This window comes from Lolium rigidum, chromosome 4 (assembly GCF_022539505.1).
Source record: "Lolium rigidum isolate FL_2022 chromosome 4, APGP_CSIRO_Lrig_0.1, whole genome shotgun sequence".
Lineage (NCBI taxonomy): Eukaryota > Viridiplantae > Streptophyta > Magnoliopsida > Poales > Poaceae > Lolium > Lolium rigidum.
This window is the reverse complement of record NC_061511.1, coordinates 184,864,645-184,882,090: the sequence shown is the minus strand read 5'-3', so window position 1 is coordinate 184,882,090 and position 17,446 is coordinate 184,864,645. Positions and strand designations below refer to the sequence as shown.

At 44.8% G+C, this 17,446-nt stretch overlaps 1 protein-coding gene across 2 annotated transcripts; it reads right to left on the bottom strand.

The window, feature by feature from the left end:
- Nucleotides 1-229: 229 nt before the first annotated feature.
- Nucleotides 230-3,107, bottom strand: LOC124706576. Of its 2 annotated transcripts, XM_047238235.1 has the most exons (3): nucleotides 2,897-3,107; nucleotides 2,352-2,394; nucleotides 230-1,852 (listed from the first exon to the last, which is right to left on the bottom strand). In XM_047238235.1, the coding sequence occupies exon 3, from the start codon at nucleotides 1,760-1,762 to the stop codon at nucleotides 263-265; it is 1,500 nt and encodes a 499-aa protein (XP_047094191.1). In that variant the 5' UTR covers nucleotides 1,763-1,852; nucleotides 2,352-2,394; nucleotides 2,897-3,107; the 3' UTR covers nucleotides 230-262. The 2 variants fall into 2 exon arrangements, with proteins under 2 accessions (XP_047094191.1, XP_047094190.1); XM_047238234.1 differs by lacking the exon at nucleotides 2,352-2,394.
- Nucleotides 3,108-17,446: the final 14,339 nt, after the last annotated feature.

Below are 17,446 nucleotides of genomic sequence, written 5' to 3'. Positions count from 1 at the left end.
CAGCTTGTGTCTGACGCCGAGTGCAAGTCCCGTGCACAAGCCCATGAAAGGTGTCCTGCTTCATTGGAGACTAGTGATGATTTCCCGTTCGTCAGTGAATGCATTTCCATACTATAAATAAAAAAAGGGTAACCGTAATACTAGATCATGTCACATGACTTATTCCATTTCTACTCTATGGGATCTTACGGAGCCTGCTCATGGATGAGATGGTTGGGTACACCATTTTTTTTTGAAATTGTAATCACATATATTAAGGTCATCAAGCCGCCTCATTAAAGGACGATTTCCCATTCGTCAGTTCACCATTACTACGCTTCAGAGAGCAAATAAGTGCCTTCTTTACTTGTCCAGGTACATCTATTCGTTTTCGACTTTTCCTACGGACCCTCTGTAAATAAACGTTTGTTTGTTTTTTGTCAAAAAAATATATGTTTGTTGGTTGGAAGTAACCCAGCTTATATCTCGGAGGGGCATCAAACCAGCCAGTCAACTTGTCACGGAGTGTAGGCCTGAAATCAAGTAATGAGTACTGCCCAAGCTTGTGCTGCCAATGGTGTTTGTTTGGTGCACAGTGTACACCAATCTTGGCAAGAAGCTCATTCAATCTTATAAAAATGTAACAGCAGCATCCCACTGTTCTCCATCTTGCATGTTCTCTGAGATACTGACAAACAAAGGATACTCTGCTCCAAATGCTAGTCCAGTAAAGTAGCACTTGCACCAATTCAAGAAAAGCAGTGGATGCAAGTACCACTAAGCTGACAACCTTCTCCTTGCCTTTTTGTGATCTGACTGTCCACACTGCTGTAAATGATAGAAAGATGACTGAAAGCAGGGGTAAAATTGTTGCTGCCCTTGATCCATAATATATGACAGCAGATTTAGTGAAGAAGAAATCATACATGAAGGCTAGCTCGGTGTCAATCACCCTGAAAACCCGATTGCAGTCCGTGTAACCTTCCTCATTCTCCAATAGCAACCCTTTGAAGACGAAATCATGTGCCCTTTCTTTGGGCTCGCCAAAGGTGTACCCAAAGAAGCGCCGTCTCAGCAGGTGGAAAAGAGAGAAGGAAAGGCATGTATCCTTTAGCTCTTGGTCTAGTGACATGCTATTGCACAGCCATATCTTCTCTATGTCAATGACTTGATCGTCATGCCCTGTAAGGTGTGCTGCATATGATGGAGCGCCCAACTTGGATTTGCTGAGGGGCCAGTCAACAAGGTAATGGCAGCCTTCCATGGTGTGCTCCTCATACATGTGATCGGAAACCATCTTATTCAAGTTCCATGAGCTGCTTGACAGCAAACCTGGTGACTGTATGTAGCATAATTTATGTTCAACAATAAAGTACAAAGGGACAAGTAGGGAACCTAAGGAAGAATTCTGAACTCCACTTAGGGTTATCAAAAGCGGCATCACATTTATATAGTAGAGCGCCCAGCGGTATAGGAACCTTCTTTCTTGTTTGATGTCATCGAGTCTAAAATTTGTAGCGGTACAGCCATGAAGGATTAAGATACTTATGGCGCAAATGGAGTGCATGTTGATCTCTGCAGCGGACGCGGAGTAATGTCGCATCGAACCTATTGTGTATGCTCCCAGTGGGAAGGACAAACCGTGCGCGACCGAGACACCTTTTTGGACGAACCAGCTTGTTGAACGGCGACGCTGGGGCCCTAAGGTAGCAACGAATAGGTAGGCCACAGTAGTGAGTAATACAAGTACCTCCATTTTTTCGATAATGACAAGAACCTCCATGCTGATGTTTTGTGCCCATGGGCTCCCCAACAACGCACTGAATAAAGTAGGAGCGGTCTCATTCTTCAACTGCTTGCAGGTAGCATTAACCTATAATGAATAAAGTAAATGTAAAAAAAATCGGATCGAACAACAAAATATTACATACTTCAAACATGTACCAAAAATAAAGCTTAAATGTGCATATATGGACAAATAGAATTAACGGCAATGAAGGAAAAGAAAGACAAGCCCTGCGGGTGGCAGGGGGCTCGCAAACCTTCATCGGTGGTAGAAGACAATCCTCATTTTCAATTTGTTTAATCTAGTTTATTAGGCTTTGTCGGCAAGGCGGCTATAGTTATGAAAATTATTGTGGAAGATATTGCCAATAGTGTTTTGACATTAAAGGCACACACCATGTCAAATAAACACGTAATTTAGAGGAAAAACACTATGCAATGCAAACTAAGAAAATCTTGGAGCTTCAACCAACTACCACTGGTAAAGTTTCTTAACAAAACTACCACCGGTCAACTCTGCTTTGGGGTCATCCTTCACTCTACTATCATGACAAGAAAAATGTAAAAAAATAAATAAGGCAACGTACCAGTTTTTTGTATATACTTTGTTGAGATCCGTTTTTGTGTATTCTGTAGACACCAAATTATATTTTGTTAACCGAAGCCCATGAAGATGCACCTACGGCTAGATTTGCCATCTTAGCTGGGATTTTTTCAAATAATTATTACAATCAATAGATCATTGTATGTACGTATTTGTGAGTATTTGCCTCTGCACTAGGTTTCGTTAAAAAATAAAATTTGTCCCACGTTGAATTATATATAGAGAAAATAGCATTAGCTATAACTAAGCAAAAGATAAAATAGCAAGGTGTTATAGCTCAGCTTTTAGGCTTCAAAAAACCTATAGCGCTGAAAGCTAGCTATTTAAAACCTTTGCTCCTTCTCTAGTTCCGTTTATGCGGAGGGCATGTCAAGCGAGAGAAAGACCCAAGATATTTACTAATTTGGAAACAAGAAAAAGAAGAAAACAAAAGAAAACAAAATCCTATAAGATTGAGAGAGGCATAAGTTTGTTTTGTTCACAACAAAGAAGAGGTGCATAAGTTTGGTTTTGTTCCAAGATGCATACCGTATCAGCACTTGCTCCCATTGGCTCTACTGAGCTACCTGCACTTGAGCCTACTTTGTCCTCAACATGTGTATCATCTTACCGAATTCCTAGAGCAAGAAGATATAGGGGCCGATCGATGACAAACTGCGTACCATCGCCCTTGTGGAAGTCTCTATCTTCACAGTACAAGCCACACACTGCGTTTTGCTTGGATCTGCGGGTGCCACAATTTTGCATGGCCATGAATCCACGTTTATCCATAAGAGTGCTATGAGGTTTGTTGGGTTGGGTGGGTACAAAATTTGCTGTCATGGGGAGGGGAGGCAAAGTGACTTGCAAGTGTTGTTCCTTGCGATTCCTAGCTACCAACGGCACTACAGGAATGGCTCGAAATGCCAACGGACGGAAACCCTCGGCGTAGCTACATTGGACCGTCGGCGTAGGCTATGCTGAAGGCAACCCTCGGTATAACACCTCAGGAAAGATCTGTTGAAGTGTATAAGTAGATTGTCTAGCCCTTTCCATCAGTTCGGACTTTTGGTTCAAGTAGCTAGTGCATGAAGCTTAACAGGGTATCAGAGCTCTAGGTTAGCTCCTTGCAGCCGCCGCCGTCGCCCGTCCCGGCACCTCGCCGCCGCGTCCAACCGCCGCCGCCGCCTCTTCTCCGCGCCTCGGCCCTCTTCTTCCCCGGCCGCCCGTCCGCCCATCGCCCCCACTCGCCGGCTGCCCGTCTCCACCCGCCACCGCCAGCTGCTCCACCCGCCGTCCGCCCGCCCACCCACCGCCGGCTGCTCGTCTCGACCGCCACCGGCCCTCCTTCTCCGCCACCGGCTCCTTCCCGCCTGTTGTGCAAGCGCCTCCGCCGCCGGCCGCCGCCATCCGCCGCCGGCAGCAGCCCGCCCCCGGCTGCCCTCCCTAGCTTGTAGATCACTTGCCTAGCTTGTAGATCAAATAGTCACTCGCTGACCAATTTTATTTGATATGGTCTAACCAATCCTAATGCTGACCAAGTTTTACTGGTATAAATATGTCACTTGTTGTAAATTTTCTGTGTGCCTGTGATATTTGCGTGTTGAGCAATAGTTTCCTTTGCTGTTCGTGGAGCTGAACCTTTTGTCGTGCAGGTGATAGGATGCAGGTGCAACAGGTTGTCGTGGCACTTGCTGGTGAAGGGGAGGAGTGGAGCTGGCTGGCCAGATATTGTTAGTTTGTTGATTTCATCGACTGATTTAGGTGGACTGCTGTTGTTGTTTGGCCAGGGGCATCTATGTGGAATTGTGGATGGAAGGTCCCTTTTTAATGTAATTTGGTATTAGAAATTTCTTAGGCTGATCATATTCAACCTGATGAAAGAGTGAGAGATCCATGTGGGTTCTTTGTATGCCAAATCCGAGAGAACTAACATTTCACGATGTTGAGATGCATGTATTGCTTTTTTTCGTCTTCTGTATTGTTGTAGAATCAAAACATTTCTGACTTTGTGGAACATACATATACTTGCTCAAAAATAGATTCCATTCCGTCTCAAGTAGACGCCCGATTTGTTGTGTATGAAGCTTTGGCTTGAATTTACATTTGCCTCTTAACCTTGTTAACTCAAAGCACCATTATCAAGAACGAGCTGATTTCTAGGAACCAATCGAATGGTTCATCTATCTATCTAGGAAAGAAAAGGTGGACATGTAGCAAAGAAAAAGAGGTATTCCGTTTTGTAAAAGAAGGCTTGTAAATTTAGCCAAAAGTCTATCATGAAAAGTTTGCCAATATTTAGAAAGAAGTAGGTGGCACATTCATGGATTTGGCCGGCGCATTGAGATCAGCAAGATGTACAATTTTGCACGGCTTTCACGGGCCGCCGGATTGCTGGAGCTTGGAGCAGTTGTTAGGCATTCTCCTGAGGAACGAACAAAGTATGCGGTACATGCATGCATGGATTTCGCGGCTAGGACACGCATTGAGAGCATGATGTAGCCGTGAGGTATACACAGGCATTGGAATAGTTTTCATGGGGGCGCCTTGAATCATTCACCGAATCAATTTGAGAGGTTATTAATTAAGGTAGAGAAAATCACGCGAATTTAATTAGTGATGGAGAAATGCCAGCCACCCTCTAGGTCACTGATCCGGGGCACGACCCATCCGAGCCATCTGTTATGCTTTCCTTGTAACTTAATCAAAGGCTATGGATGAAAAGTGAATTAGGGGGAGAGAGGGAGAGAGATGAGAAAATGTGGCGGCGCCGGTGAATTATATAAGTAGCAATAGGGGCATAGGTACCGCGTTTGCACGTGCGACCGACTTAGACTTGCTTGCATTATATATCTTGACCACTTGCATCTCCGGTTTCATCACGAAAATTTGGACCATACTGTTTAAACTCTAGCACTCCCATACTTAAGCATGTTGCTTCTGATGCATGACATAAATCACTACTTACTTGATCTAAATACTAGTATTAAGTGGATGCTCACTCTGTTTCTGTCATGTGTCCTAGAGATGATGATGCACTGTCCATGTGGAGTTCTGAATGTTACGAACTATCCGTGTCGAGATTTACTTCAGTTGATCATGCTCTTGTACTTCTTATGATAGATAATGGTTTATGTGGTATCCAATTGCTTTGGCAGATGCATAAGGGCATGTACAATGGGGTGATATCCACCTTCCTTTATGCTTGTTACGTAGGATTTTTTACTTAATTGGAAGAGACAGAAGGAAGAAAAAGAAAGTTGTCTTCCCTTATCTAAGGGATGATCTCTTATGAAATAAGAGAAGACTATTCTCTCAATTGTACGGTTTGTCTTCCCTTAGCCACATAATTTTTTACTAAAAATAATTAATTATCATTTATTGTCAGAGGTGGCAATAAAAATAGTGCATTGTACCTCTAATATTTATTGTCTTTTCTAGATGACGTGGGCTATTAAGAGAAGACATGTCTTCCCTACCATTGTACATGCCCTAAATTGTCCCTTAATAGCCTATGTTACCCACTGGAGCAATTATTAGAGGAATGGATTCTTTTACGAAATGGAAGAGTAGGTGGTACATGCATGCATGGATTTTGCGGCCATGGGGCATATTAGGCACAGAATGATGCATTTGTGCCGTATAAATAGGAAATGGTATATGGTTCTCACGGGCCACTGAATCAAATCCATCTGCCGCGCTAACACAGGAAGGGGTGCATAGTTATTATAGGAAGAAAATCATCAACAATTAATTGATGATGAAGGAGAATCGCCAAGCACCCTCCAGGTCATCGATCTGGGGCACCACGCATCTCGACCGTGTGTAGTGAATCCCTGTAATTAATGTAAATCAGGGGTCATGGATGGAAACTAAATTAGTGGGAGGGAGGTGAGGAAAATAGGCGCTAGAGGAGCCTAAAAATATTCGAACGAAAATTCAACCCATAGTACCTTTGCCTCCCTGTACGTATGTCTATAAGTAGCAATAGGGATGAAGCTACCGCGTGCGGCTAGCGCATGCGACCGACTTAGACTTTGACTCTTGCTCGTCGAGGAGAGGAGAGGAGACTGAGCGCCATGGCCGGAGACGAGATGGCACTCTACTTGGAGATGAGATTGCTAGGTATGGTGTGATCTTTGTCATTCGAATGGGGTTGGCAATTGCATAGTTAGGCGCCAGATTATTGGATCTCTAATGCTCTTCCATCAGGCTGGTGACTAGATCGGACGCAGGAGTTAGCGTGTCGATCGCTGGGAGCGAGCGAGGAGTAGCGTCATCGGGTCGGGGCACTTGGGGATGACCGGAGGCGATCACCGTCGTCAATTTCACCAGGTAACTTGTTGACTGGGTAGGTTCTCTCGTTACACTTTTTCTTGGCTAAAGTTTGCACAATTCTGTTTTTATGAGGATCCAATCAAAAAAATTACGTTTTTTGAGGTCTTTCCTCGTGTTCTGAGCTGTAATCTACTGATAGGAAGGATGCAACCACATTGAAGTGACCAATGAGAAACATGTATTACTAAAGTCTACATGTGGCATATCACCCGCAAGCTATTCCATCTAGGTGCGCTAGTTCCATGGAACCTCTATGAAGAAGAGCCCATCTCCAGGTGACCCTCATGTTGATAATACTTTCTGTAGTAATCAAGTTTGGCACACTCGCAAATCCTGACGCTTCCAATTCCTAGGATGTTTGTGGGGTTCTGTCATGTGAAAGCATTTCTAACTAAGTGTAAAACTAATGTAAGCGTAGGTCGTATATTTTGATACTAACCTGCCAGCGACTGGGTTGTACTCCTTGCTTGGCCTATGTAGGATGGTTTCTTTGTGAGTTATCCACATGTTCTATCTTTCTTTCTCAAGCTTAAATAGTAACACTGGTACACTAATATTTGATATCTTGTGGTACAACAACCATATGATAGATGCTTTTACGTGTTTCAATACTACGATAATGTGCACATGGACATTGGTGTACTCTTTTGAGCATCTCCTCCCTCAACGAAGTATCCGCAGAGGTTCCCTCTGACTCCCTGGCCGCTCACGCGAGGGCGGCTCCGGAGGCCACCCACCACCCCATTTCGTAAATGTCCTAAAAAAATCCTAACATATTTATAAAATGCTCTACCAAATAAGAGGTTTGAACTGCAAATATATATGTCAGGATCAACGAGATTTTATGAAATCTGAGACAACTTGCCCAAATAGTGGTAGCTTTCTGGAGAAAAACAAAAAACAAATGGTGGTTTTCTATGAAAATAGCCACAAACTAGGTGGTCTTACAAGACTTGGTTACTACTTTCAGAAGGAAATAGTAAGACCAACAGTGTTTGTAGTTCCGCACTTTTGCTTGAAATCTAAGACCAACAGTGTTCCTTCCACAAGTACTTGTTATCTCACCAGGGTGTCCACTTCCTATTGCAAATTTTGGTGAGTTAAAGGTCTGTTAATCTATAGATACAAGAGTATATACTTTCTTGTACATAAAATTTCATGTAATAGATATTAGGGTAGACTTGGCTAATTAACTCAAGTTCATTTGATTTGCAGTTTTATAAACATATAGCTTGTAAATATTACCACTTATGAAAAAAATATTCCAATTAATGCCGGGGCTCTAAAAAATGTATAGGATTAATATATGTGAGTTAAACAGACCATGCCGTAAATTTTTGTTGTTAATTTAGATTGGCCAGCTAATATGTGTATCCTACACTAAGTCGCCTAGCCTGGGCAGGACCAGTCATGATCCAGAATTGATTCACTACACCCTATTTAGTTAGTTGATCGGTCCATGCATGCATCCAGCCTAAAAGAGAAGCAAAGTTTCATCTCTAGAGTTCCGAATAATGTCTTAGGACAAATTGTGATGGATCCAGACCAAAGTTTCCCACTCGTAATATGTTACCAGCTAACCTTCCTACCAGACATGAAGCAAATAAGAGTGCATGACCTGATGATAAAGACTATTGGAAATCCCAATATATTAAGAGACATTCATTTATTCATTTAAAGTACAGAAGATTGTGAACCTTGACAATGCCAATGCTAAACATGACTCCTGAATTTACCATAATACCCAACCAATGGATCAGTTATCACTCATGTTCAGTATTGTACGTATGTTATGTTAAAATAGATAATGACCAATTATGCTTTCACATGTTGCACTGTGGTCCAACAGTTCATTTTTATTTTACGCTACACTGAAGTTGCAAACGTTGTCAATTCGTCGACTTAAACTTTGTGTGGACAGAGGTGAGGGCCTAACCTGAGGTAGGAGGCTGCAGGGAGGAACTCTCTCTTCTTAGGGTTACAGAGATAGAAGCACCTTATATAGGTCAGGACTGGGCTGGGCCAAATGGGCCACAACAGAGAACAAGAAGACAGCCCAACAGATACACCAACAGACCAACAGTTGTCTAACACTCCCCCTCAAGATGGGTGATAAATGTCAATCATCCCCATCTTGACACAGGCAAGATTACACTCCTTTGAGCCCAGTCCCTTTGTTAAACAAGACTCGCCACTTGTTGTCCCGATCTCACATAAGCCAATGAGATAATCCCCGCATCAATTTTTTCTTTAATAAAGAATCTCGTCTATCTCCACATGTTTAGTTCGCTCATGCTGGACAGGGTTATTTGCTATGTTTATGGCAGACATATTATCACACCACACTTTCAAGCTTCCTTGCCTTAAAATTTTCAGCTCTCTTAGAAGGTTTCGTACCCACAACATTTCACTCAAGCCCTGTGACATAGCTCTGTACTCAGCTTCGACCGTTGATTTCGAGACAACGATTGTTTCTTACTTCTCCATGACACCAAATTTCCTCCAACAAAAACACAATACCCCGAGGTGGATCTTCGATCATCTAAGCAAGCTAGCCCAATCCGTATCACAATATCCATCTACATTTAGGTGTCCATTACTTTTAAACAACACTCCTTTTCCCGGAGTGCCCTTCAAGTATCTCAAGATTCTTTGAGCTGCTTCCAGTGTCCATCCCTCGGATCATGCATATAGCGACTCACTACACTTACTCGCGAATGATATATCTGGTCTCGTGTGGCATAAGTATATTAGTCTCCCAACAAGTCTTTGATATTTCTCCTTGTTTATGGGTTCTCCGGACTCTGCTCGTGATTTTAGTGTTCTCGTCAATAGGTGTTGAAGCCACTCGGCACCCCAAAGCATGCCCATATCATCTAAGAGATCCAATGTATACTTTCTTTGAGATAGTGATATCCCTTTTGACGATCTTGCAACTTCTATTCCAAGGAAGTATCTAAGTTTTCCCAAATCTTTCACCTCAAAGGCTCGACTCAAGCATCCTTTCGGCTTTGCGATTTCCGCAACATCATCTCCCGTGATGATAATATCATCAACATACACAGCAAGGATAGTGATTTTCTCGCTCCGAATGTTCGTAAAATAAGGTATGGTCTCCATTGCATTGACCATAACCCATGCCACACACCACTTGTCCGAACTCGTCAAACCAGGCCCGTGGAGATTGTTTGAGACCATATAGAGATTTCTTCAGCCTACATACCTTCCCTTTAGTTTCGAGTCGACAAATCCTGGTGGCATCTCCATATACACCTCCTCTTGAAGATCACCATGCAGAAATGCATTTTTGACATCAAGTTGATGCAAGGGCCATCCGAAATTTCTTGCACAAGAGATCAAAATTCGACGGTGCTCATTTTTGCCATTCGGTGCAAATGTCTCATCATAGTCAATGCCATAAGTCCGACTATATCCTCTTGCCACAAGTCTTGCCTTATATCTCTCCACTTTTCCTTCGCATTTTGTTTTACTGAGAATAGATCCACTTACGACCCTATCGTATTCTTTCCTTTAGGGAGATCTCGTTAACTCCCATGTTTTATTTTTCTTCAAGGCCTCTAACTCTTCCATCATAGCATTGCACCATCTCGGGTCCAACCCGGCTGCCTTCCAATCCTTAGGAACAGTATACAGCTTTGCGGTGAAGCAACAAAAGCCCGAAAAGTGGGTGACAATGCCTCGTAAGAAATATAATTTCCTATGTCATAGTCATCATAACTCAGTCGCTTTGGGGGCCCAACATTTCTTATCCCTTTCCTTATTGCAATTGGCAAGTCTAGGCTATTATTGGACTCAGTCTGAGATTGATTCTCCTCTGCAGAATCTACACTTGTACTTCCCTGATTTTCACGGTCCAATGGGTTGCTCCCCTGCCCCGAGTCTTGTTGCTCCTCCGGTGCATCTACTTGTTGCCTTTGTACTTGTCTTCTAGAGTACACAAGTGGATTCTGCAGCCATCTTTGTGGTGGTACAGGTCTAGGTGGTGTAGGTGTACCAGGAATTGCAGGAATCTCCGCAACAATAGGAAATTGTTGATGTTGTTGTTGGTCACCATCTTGCTGCTCTTGAACAAGCACCTTGCTGTTGCTCCCCTCTTGAGCATCACCAAGATGGTCAAGCCCCCGGAACAAGCCACTAAGATCACTCTCACCGTCATAAAATGGTTCCGACTCGCGAAACGTAACATCCATGCTTACAAATGTCCTCCGTCGCGTGGGACTCCAACACTTGTAACCCTTCACGTCCGGAGGAATAGCCAATAAAGATACATTTGATAGCCCGATGATCTAGCTTGCCAACGGATGGCCTCGTGATCCCTTACGAAACATGTACAGACCAAAGAGTTTGGGTGGTACAACAAAGTCATTGTTATTTAGAAGGAGTTGGCAAGGAGACCGCATACCTAGAATCTTTGAAGGCATTCTCGTTGATCAAATATGTAGCAGTCATAACCGCCTCACTCCATAAGAATTTTGGAACATTCATGGTAAACATAAGAGATCGAGCCACTTCAAGAATGTGCCTATTCTTCCGCTCAGCAACTCCATTCTCGGGGAGGAGTGTCGGGACATGAAGTCCGGTGCGGTATACCTTGCGAAGATAAGAAAGCAGCAAAAGGTTTGTTGATATATTCAGTACCATTATCGGTTCCGATCACTTGCACTCGAACATTGAATTGGTTTTTCACATAGGCACAAAAACTCGGAAACAAGTGAACACTTCATCTTTGTGACGCATAAGATAGATCCAAGTCATTCTCGGAATAGCAAGTCAATAAAAGTCACAAAGTACTTCATGCCACTTATCGACACAACAGGACACGTCCATACATCGAGTGCACTAACACAAATGGGGATACACTTCGATCCCTCTACTAACATAAGAGGTTCTCGTATGCTTAGCATATTCGCGAGCATCACAACATAATTTGGTTTTGTCCACTCCATTCATTACATCAGGAAAAACTCGAAACATTTTATCAAACGCCATGTGACCCATTCGACAATGATGAACTAGTGCCATACTCTCCTTTCCTCCAACAATCGCAGCAAGCACAGAACTAGCATCATGCCCCATCTTGTCACGATCTATGTGCCAAAGACCTCTATGCCTGGTTGCAGTCTCAATCTTCTTGCTGCTCTCCCTTTCCTGAATTAAACACATATATCTATCAACTATTATACGGTAGTCCTGCTGATCAATCAAGGCACTTAGAGATAGCAGATTCATTGGAAAAGCAGGAACATGTAGAACTGATGACAATTTTATGTTGGGTGTACATTGCACCGACCCCTCCCCTTTTATAGATTGTGCTCGTGCCATCTGCTTGTTTGGATAGTGCCTCTATGTGTGGGAGGATACCGAGTATAAGAGTCAAACTCACTAATATTTCCAAGTAACATGTTTGGATGCTCCGGAATCAAGAATCCAATCTGAATTAGCATTATGAGTGGCTATAGAAACTCTATCAATATTACCTTCATCTTTGTAGACATAGTGAACAAAGTTCCCAAAGGTTGCTTCATTTTGTCCTTCTTCCTTTGATTGTCCCCGAGAGGTACTGGTAGTTGACTCTGAAGCTGCTGCCATATGTGCCTTGGGTGATATAGCGTGCTGCTGTCCTCCACCCCTGCCATACTGATATCCATATGGCTGTCCACTACCTCTGCCATAGTGCTGTCCACCACCTCTTCCATGGTGCTGTCCATATGGCTGTCCACTACCTCTGCCATCACCTCTTCCTCTGTAGCTTCCTCTGCCATGTGTGTATCCTCCTCTCCCCCTACTGGATGTAGCAAAGGAGGTACACTGATGCTTCAAGTGTCCCTTCTGCCCACAAGTATAGCAGTCTCTCATCTCTTGTCTCTCGTTAGTGTAGAAGGTTGGATGAGGGACAGAATCGCTTCCCTTTGTCATATTCAGACGCACTTCCTCTCTGGACATAGCTGCAATGGCTTCTTTGAGAGAAGGGGTAGTGGTTTGATGCAGTAAAGCAGCCCTTCTCCCCTCAAAATCTTGATTAAGACCCTTCAAGAACTTCATGACTCGTCGACGTTCAATCCAGCTTTGCGGCGAAGCACTCACACATTCCCCATGGGCAAGTTCCGAGAGGATCAACATGATCTAAATCTCCCCAAAGATGCCGCAACTCAGCCACATATGCCATCACAGCTTTGTTTCCTTGTTGCAAGTCATGCACTTTATCCTCAATCTCAGCAATCAACATAATGTTCCCCTTTCCAGAATAAAGATTTGATAGGGTGTCCCATACCTCCGAAGCTTTTGTGAGTGCCTCTGCGTAAGCAGCAATGTTAGGAACCAAAGAGTTAAGCAACCATGCCACAATCGGAGAATTTATGGCATTCCACTCGTTTCCATTCCGGACTCGGTCTTGTCCTGCTGGTTCTGCAGCTTCACCACTCACACGTTCATCCAGCCCTTTCGAGTTCAAAATCAACGGCGCCCTCCTTGACCACCGGAGATAGTTGGCCACTCCTTCCAACTTGATTTCATTCGCCGGCAGCTCAAGCTTCGACCGATGATGGTATGGGGAACGATTGCTCCCCTCCGACAGATCCTCCTCCATCTCCTTTGGTAGTGATAAGTTCTGCCAGCTTCTCCGAGCCTTGGCCAAATCCCCGTTGTCCCCCATGCTTGACACCAAACTAACCTCTCGTAACCACCAAAGGACTTACCCGCAGGATGCCTCTTCGTCTCCTTACTTGTCACCGCCTTCCCTCCTTGCCGCCGCGATAGCCTCGCTCCCTTCCTCTTCCTCCCAGCCACCGCAGCGAGCCTACTCCCTTCCTCTTCCTCTTCCTCCTAGCAGCCACAGCAGACTAGGCTTCCAGCATCGGCAGTCCTTCCCGTCGTTGCCCTCACTGCCCCTTGCTCTGATACCATGTGGACAGAGGTGAGGGCCTAACCTGAGGTAGGAGGCTGCAGGGAGGAACTCTCTCTTCTTAGGGTTACAGAGATAGAAGCACCTTATATAGGTCAGGACTGGGCTGGGCCAAATGGGCCACAACAGAGAACAAGAAGACAGCCCAACAGATACACCAACAGACCAACATTTGTCTAACACTTTGGTTCAGCAGAAGTTGTTTCACATAATTGATAATACATTGCCATGGATGTCATAATTATCTGGAAAATGATTGTCCATATACTGTTTCAGTTTTCTTATATGAATTGCTAAGTATAGTGTCATCCAAATGTCAACCATCATTCTTACCTATATTTAGAGCTATATAGTTCTTATCTGTTTCAAGTGCCCTTTAAATTATAGCATCATCTTCTTGTGATGCTGCTATTGTATTTTTTAGGCTGCTTATGGATATCTCCTGTAAATGTAGATGTAGATGTAGTTGGAAGTGTAGATGTGGTTGGTCACCTAGAACGTCGGCGTTGTTGGCCTGGTTAGCCTGTGACGCCTAAAATAGGGGAGGAGTGGCATGAGCGATCAAAAATTGACTAACATGTATGACACATTTTTTTCAAAACTGAACCTGTCAACTTGCATGTGCTCCTACATTGGAGTAGAGCTCAGTAATGAACTCAATCACCAGAAGCCTGTCGAGTGCAGCAGAACCGACAGCGCACAACCGCTAAGATGGAAGGTCACCATCCACATTGACACCACTACTTCACATCTTTGAAATGTTTTTTTCTCATATATCTCTACAGGCCTACTTCGCTGCGGTGGCAACGCTCCGGTGACCCTGGACATGGCAGCATGGGGAAGGGCCAGATCTGGGTGAACGGCCACAACTCAGGGCGGTGGTCATATAGGGCGTCCGCCAGCTGCAACTACACTAGCACGTACAGAGAGACCAAGTGCCAAACTGATTGCAGCGACATCTTCCAGCAATGGTACCATGGTGGTGGCTGAAGCCCAGCGGGAATCTGCTCGTAGTGCCCGAAGAGTTCAGCGGCGACCTGTCGGGTGTCACACTGATGAGGAGGCACATGAGAAACAAAGGAGATAAACCCAAATCTGTGAATAGTTTGTAGGGAAGTGGAGAAGGTTATGGACATAAAGACATGAAGATATGTCAGTTCATCATACATTAACTGGTTTTGTGGACATAAACCCTGCAAGTACAATGCTCAAGGATTGTGATTGGAGTGCACTTGACAGGCAAGGAGGCGCTTGTTAGACCACATGCTCGGACCTACTGCCAGGATGGTCGATTATCTGTTTTTCACTAGGATGGTCGACTAGGATGTCCACTACCATGACATGTTGCTATTTCATATTTGCTTATCTTTTATTTATATATAGGTTGTTCTTTAGAGGTGTCAAATTTTGTAAATAATGAACTATATTCCACTGAAGTTAAAAGAGTCTATCTAGCAGAAACGTCCAGGGTGGTGCTTGGATGTTATATGGACGCAGAAGACCGGTAAAGAGACGCCCCATGGGGCGTCCCAACCACTAGTATGTTATATTCCTCACTACCGTCTCGTTATTTTTAGATCCTAATCATCACCTAACACTTTGCGCAATGGACATACATCAGAAAAAAAGGGTCCAGAGCTTTTACAATGAGTAATCTGTAAAGATTTTTATTTGGTGGGGTAATTAGTGTCACAAATGTATAACTAAGGGGTAAAAAGTGGAATTCACTCTTTAATAAAACAGTTGTCTACTTTTTTTGAAACAAGGCAAAAGATTTTCCATTTTCATTGATTAAGGAGAAGAGTTTTAAAGGTCTTACAAACCAAGCTTGACCATAGCCAAGCCGATACATAAAAGCCTACTCTCGCGGTATAACGCTACTCAACGCTTTTGCCCCGGCTAGGCACCACATTTCCGCCTCGTCTTTAATTTTCGTAACTAGCATATTAGACGTTATGAAAGTATTGCGGAAGATACGGGCGTTTCTTTCTTTCCAAATTTCCCATGAAACCAACATGGCAAGCGAAGCCATTGCCATTCTCGATTGCCCTCTCCTGTGGACGCCTTCAAGCCACAATTCATTTACCATGCTCATTACTTGCCAATCCCTTGGTTCAACATCATGCCAGTTGTGTATCTGTGTTCCCCTAAAAAGAAAGTTCCGTCGCTTGGTAAAAACTGGAAACATAGCGAAACTGGCTGAAACCGTGAATGCTAGAAAGTAGAAAGTCATTTCTCCCCATATATCACTATTGTTTTCAAATTTTAACGATTCATGTCTCTTTTTCATTCCTCTAGTCCAAACCAACAGCCGCTGCACTCAGTAACTCAGGTGGCCGGGAAGACTCACCGACCGTGTCGGCACATCCCCGCCCTTGCACGCAATTGCTTATTGATCCACCTAGATGCTGAGAGAACAGGTTTTGAAGCTTCAGCTTGAGCTCCGTGGGCACCTCACAACCTTGACAACAACCCAGATTATGTGCTTTTAAACACGTCAAAAGATTATGTAAGTTCCGCACTCACAAAAGAAACTCCCAGAACCAAGATCTAGCATCAGCTCATTCTTCAGTAGCATCAGAATCCTCAGCCTCTTGCACGTCAGAGATCCTAGGGGTGTAGAACCTTTGTGACAAACTAATACATAGTTTGGAACATGGCTAAAACATTGCAAAATAAACCTAACTAGTGTTGGCCTCGCAGATTTCGTGCGTTCACTGCCAAGAAAGAACACTCTCAGGCACTCCCAGTCACCCAAATTGGAAAATCCAGCTCAATTGGCCGGGGCCATCTTCGCTGCAAAGAAAAAACACTCGCCATGTTCAATAATCGTTTTTGTCGTCGTCGTTGTGGTAGTGCCAGCGGCAGGTCGTGTTGTCGAACACCTTCACGCTCATCTCCTCGCCGCACTGGTAGTAGAAGTTGAGCACGCAGCCGCTTGGAGGTCGTGGGAGCGCGCGAACTTCTCCCAGCCGGTGTGGAGGTACATTTTGCCGCGCCCGTCGAAGAGCACGTCTACCGGCCACTGGCAAAAGCCGCAGCTAGCCTCCCACAACGACAGCGCGGCCGGACAGCCTCTGGATGCCGAGTGGGTCGCCATTGAGGATGACGATGAACTTGAACTCCCACTCCCCCTCCAAAGACGACGACGGTTCAGGCGACGGCAACCGTGCAGGCATTGCTGCTCCAGCACGACCCCGCGGCCGCGGCCATAGTCGCGACCTCTACCAGCCATGGAATAGCCCTCGACACCTGAGATGGCGGCGGCTAGGGTTGAGGATTGAGGCTCTAGGGTTTGTGTGAGGGACAATGCACGAGCACCCCCTTTTATACGCCGGAGGGAGGTGAGGGAGCGGTGACGTGCATTAACGCTGACACGGAGAGCTAGGCGCGATGAGACGTGTCGCTGTGCATTTGTGGAAACTGCACCGTCGCTGCGCACCAATAACTTCTGTCGCGAGGTAGGCGACGGCTGCGCGTCGTTCGTGTGTCAATGACGCGTCCGGCCTGCTACTCCCTGCCTCGCTTCGCGCTCTGTCCGGCATGCCCGAAGCATCGCATGTGGAGCGAGGACGATCTAGGGGCGCACCGGATAGCGTATTGGTCCACGCCGGGCGGAAAAGGCGTTTGGGGCGCGCGACTAGGGCCGATTAAATGTATGGCACTCTCCAAAAAACTTTGAGAACCGTTTTGGGGGCCACGCTATAAGGTGGCATGACTTTGGGAGACCTAGCATGCAATGGAAGCCGGCGCAGCGCCTTAGGGCATCTCCAGCGGCACGACCCAAATCGATGACCCAAATCGTCCGATTTTGTCCGGTTTGATCCTCCCACTGACAG

What these genes read in the sequence shown, in the direction of transcription:
- LOC124706576 (XM_047238234.1), bottom strand. Translation starts at nt 2,917, where the DNA reads ATGGGAGCAAGTGCTGATACG. An exon ending in TGGGAGCAAGTGCTGATACG is followed by an intron (nt 1,853 to 2,896) that starts GTATGCATCTTG and finishes TATTCATTATAG; the next exon opens with GTTAATGCTACCTGCAAGCA.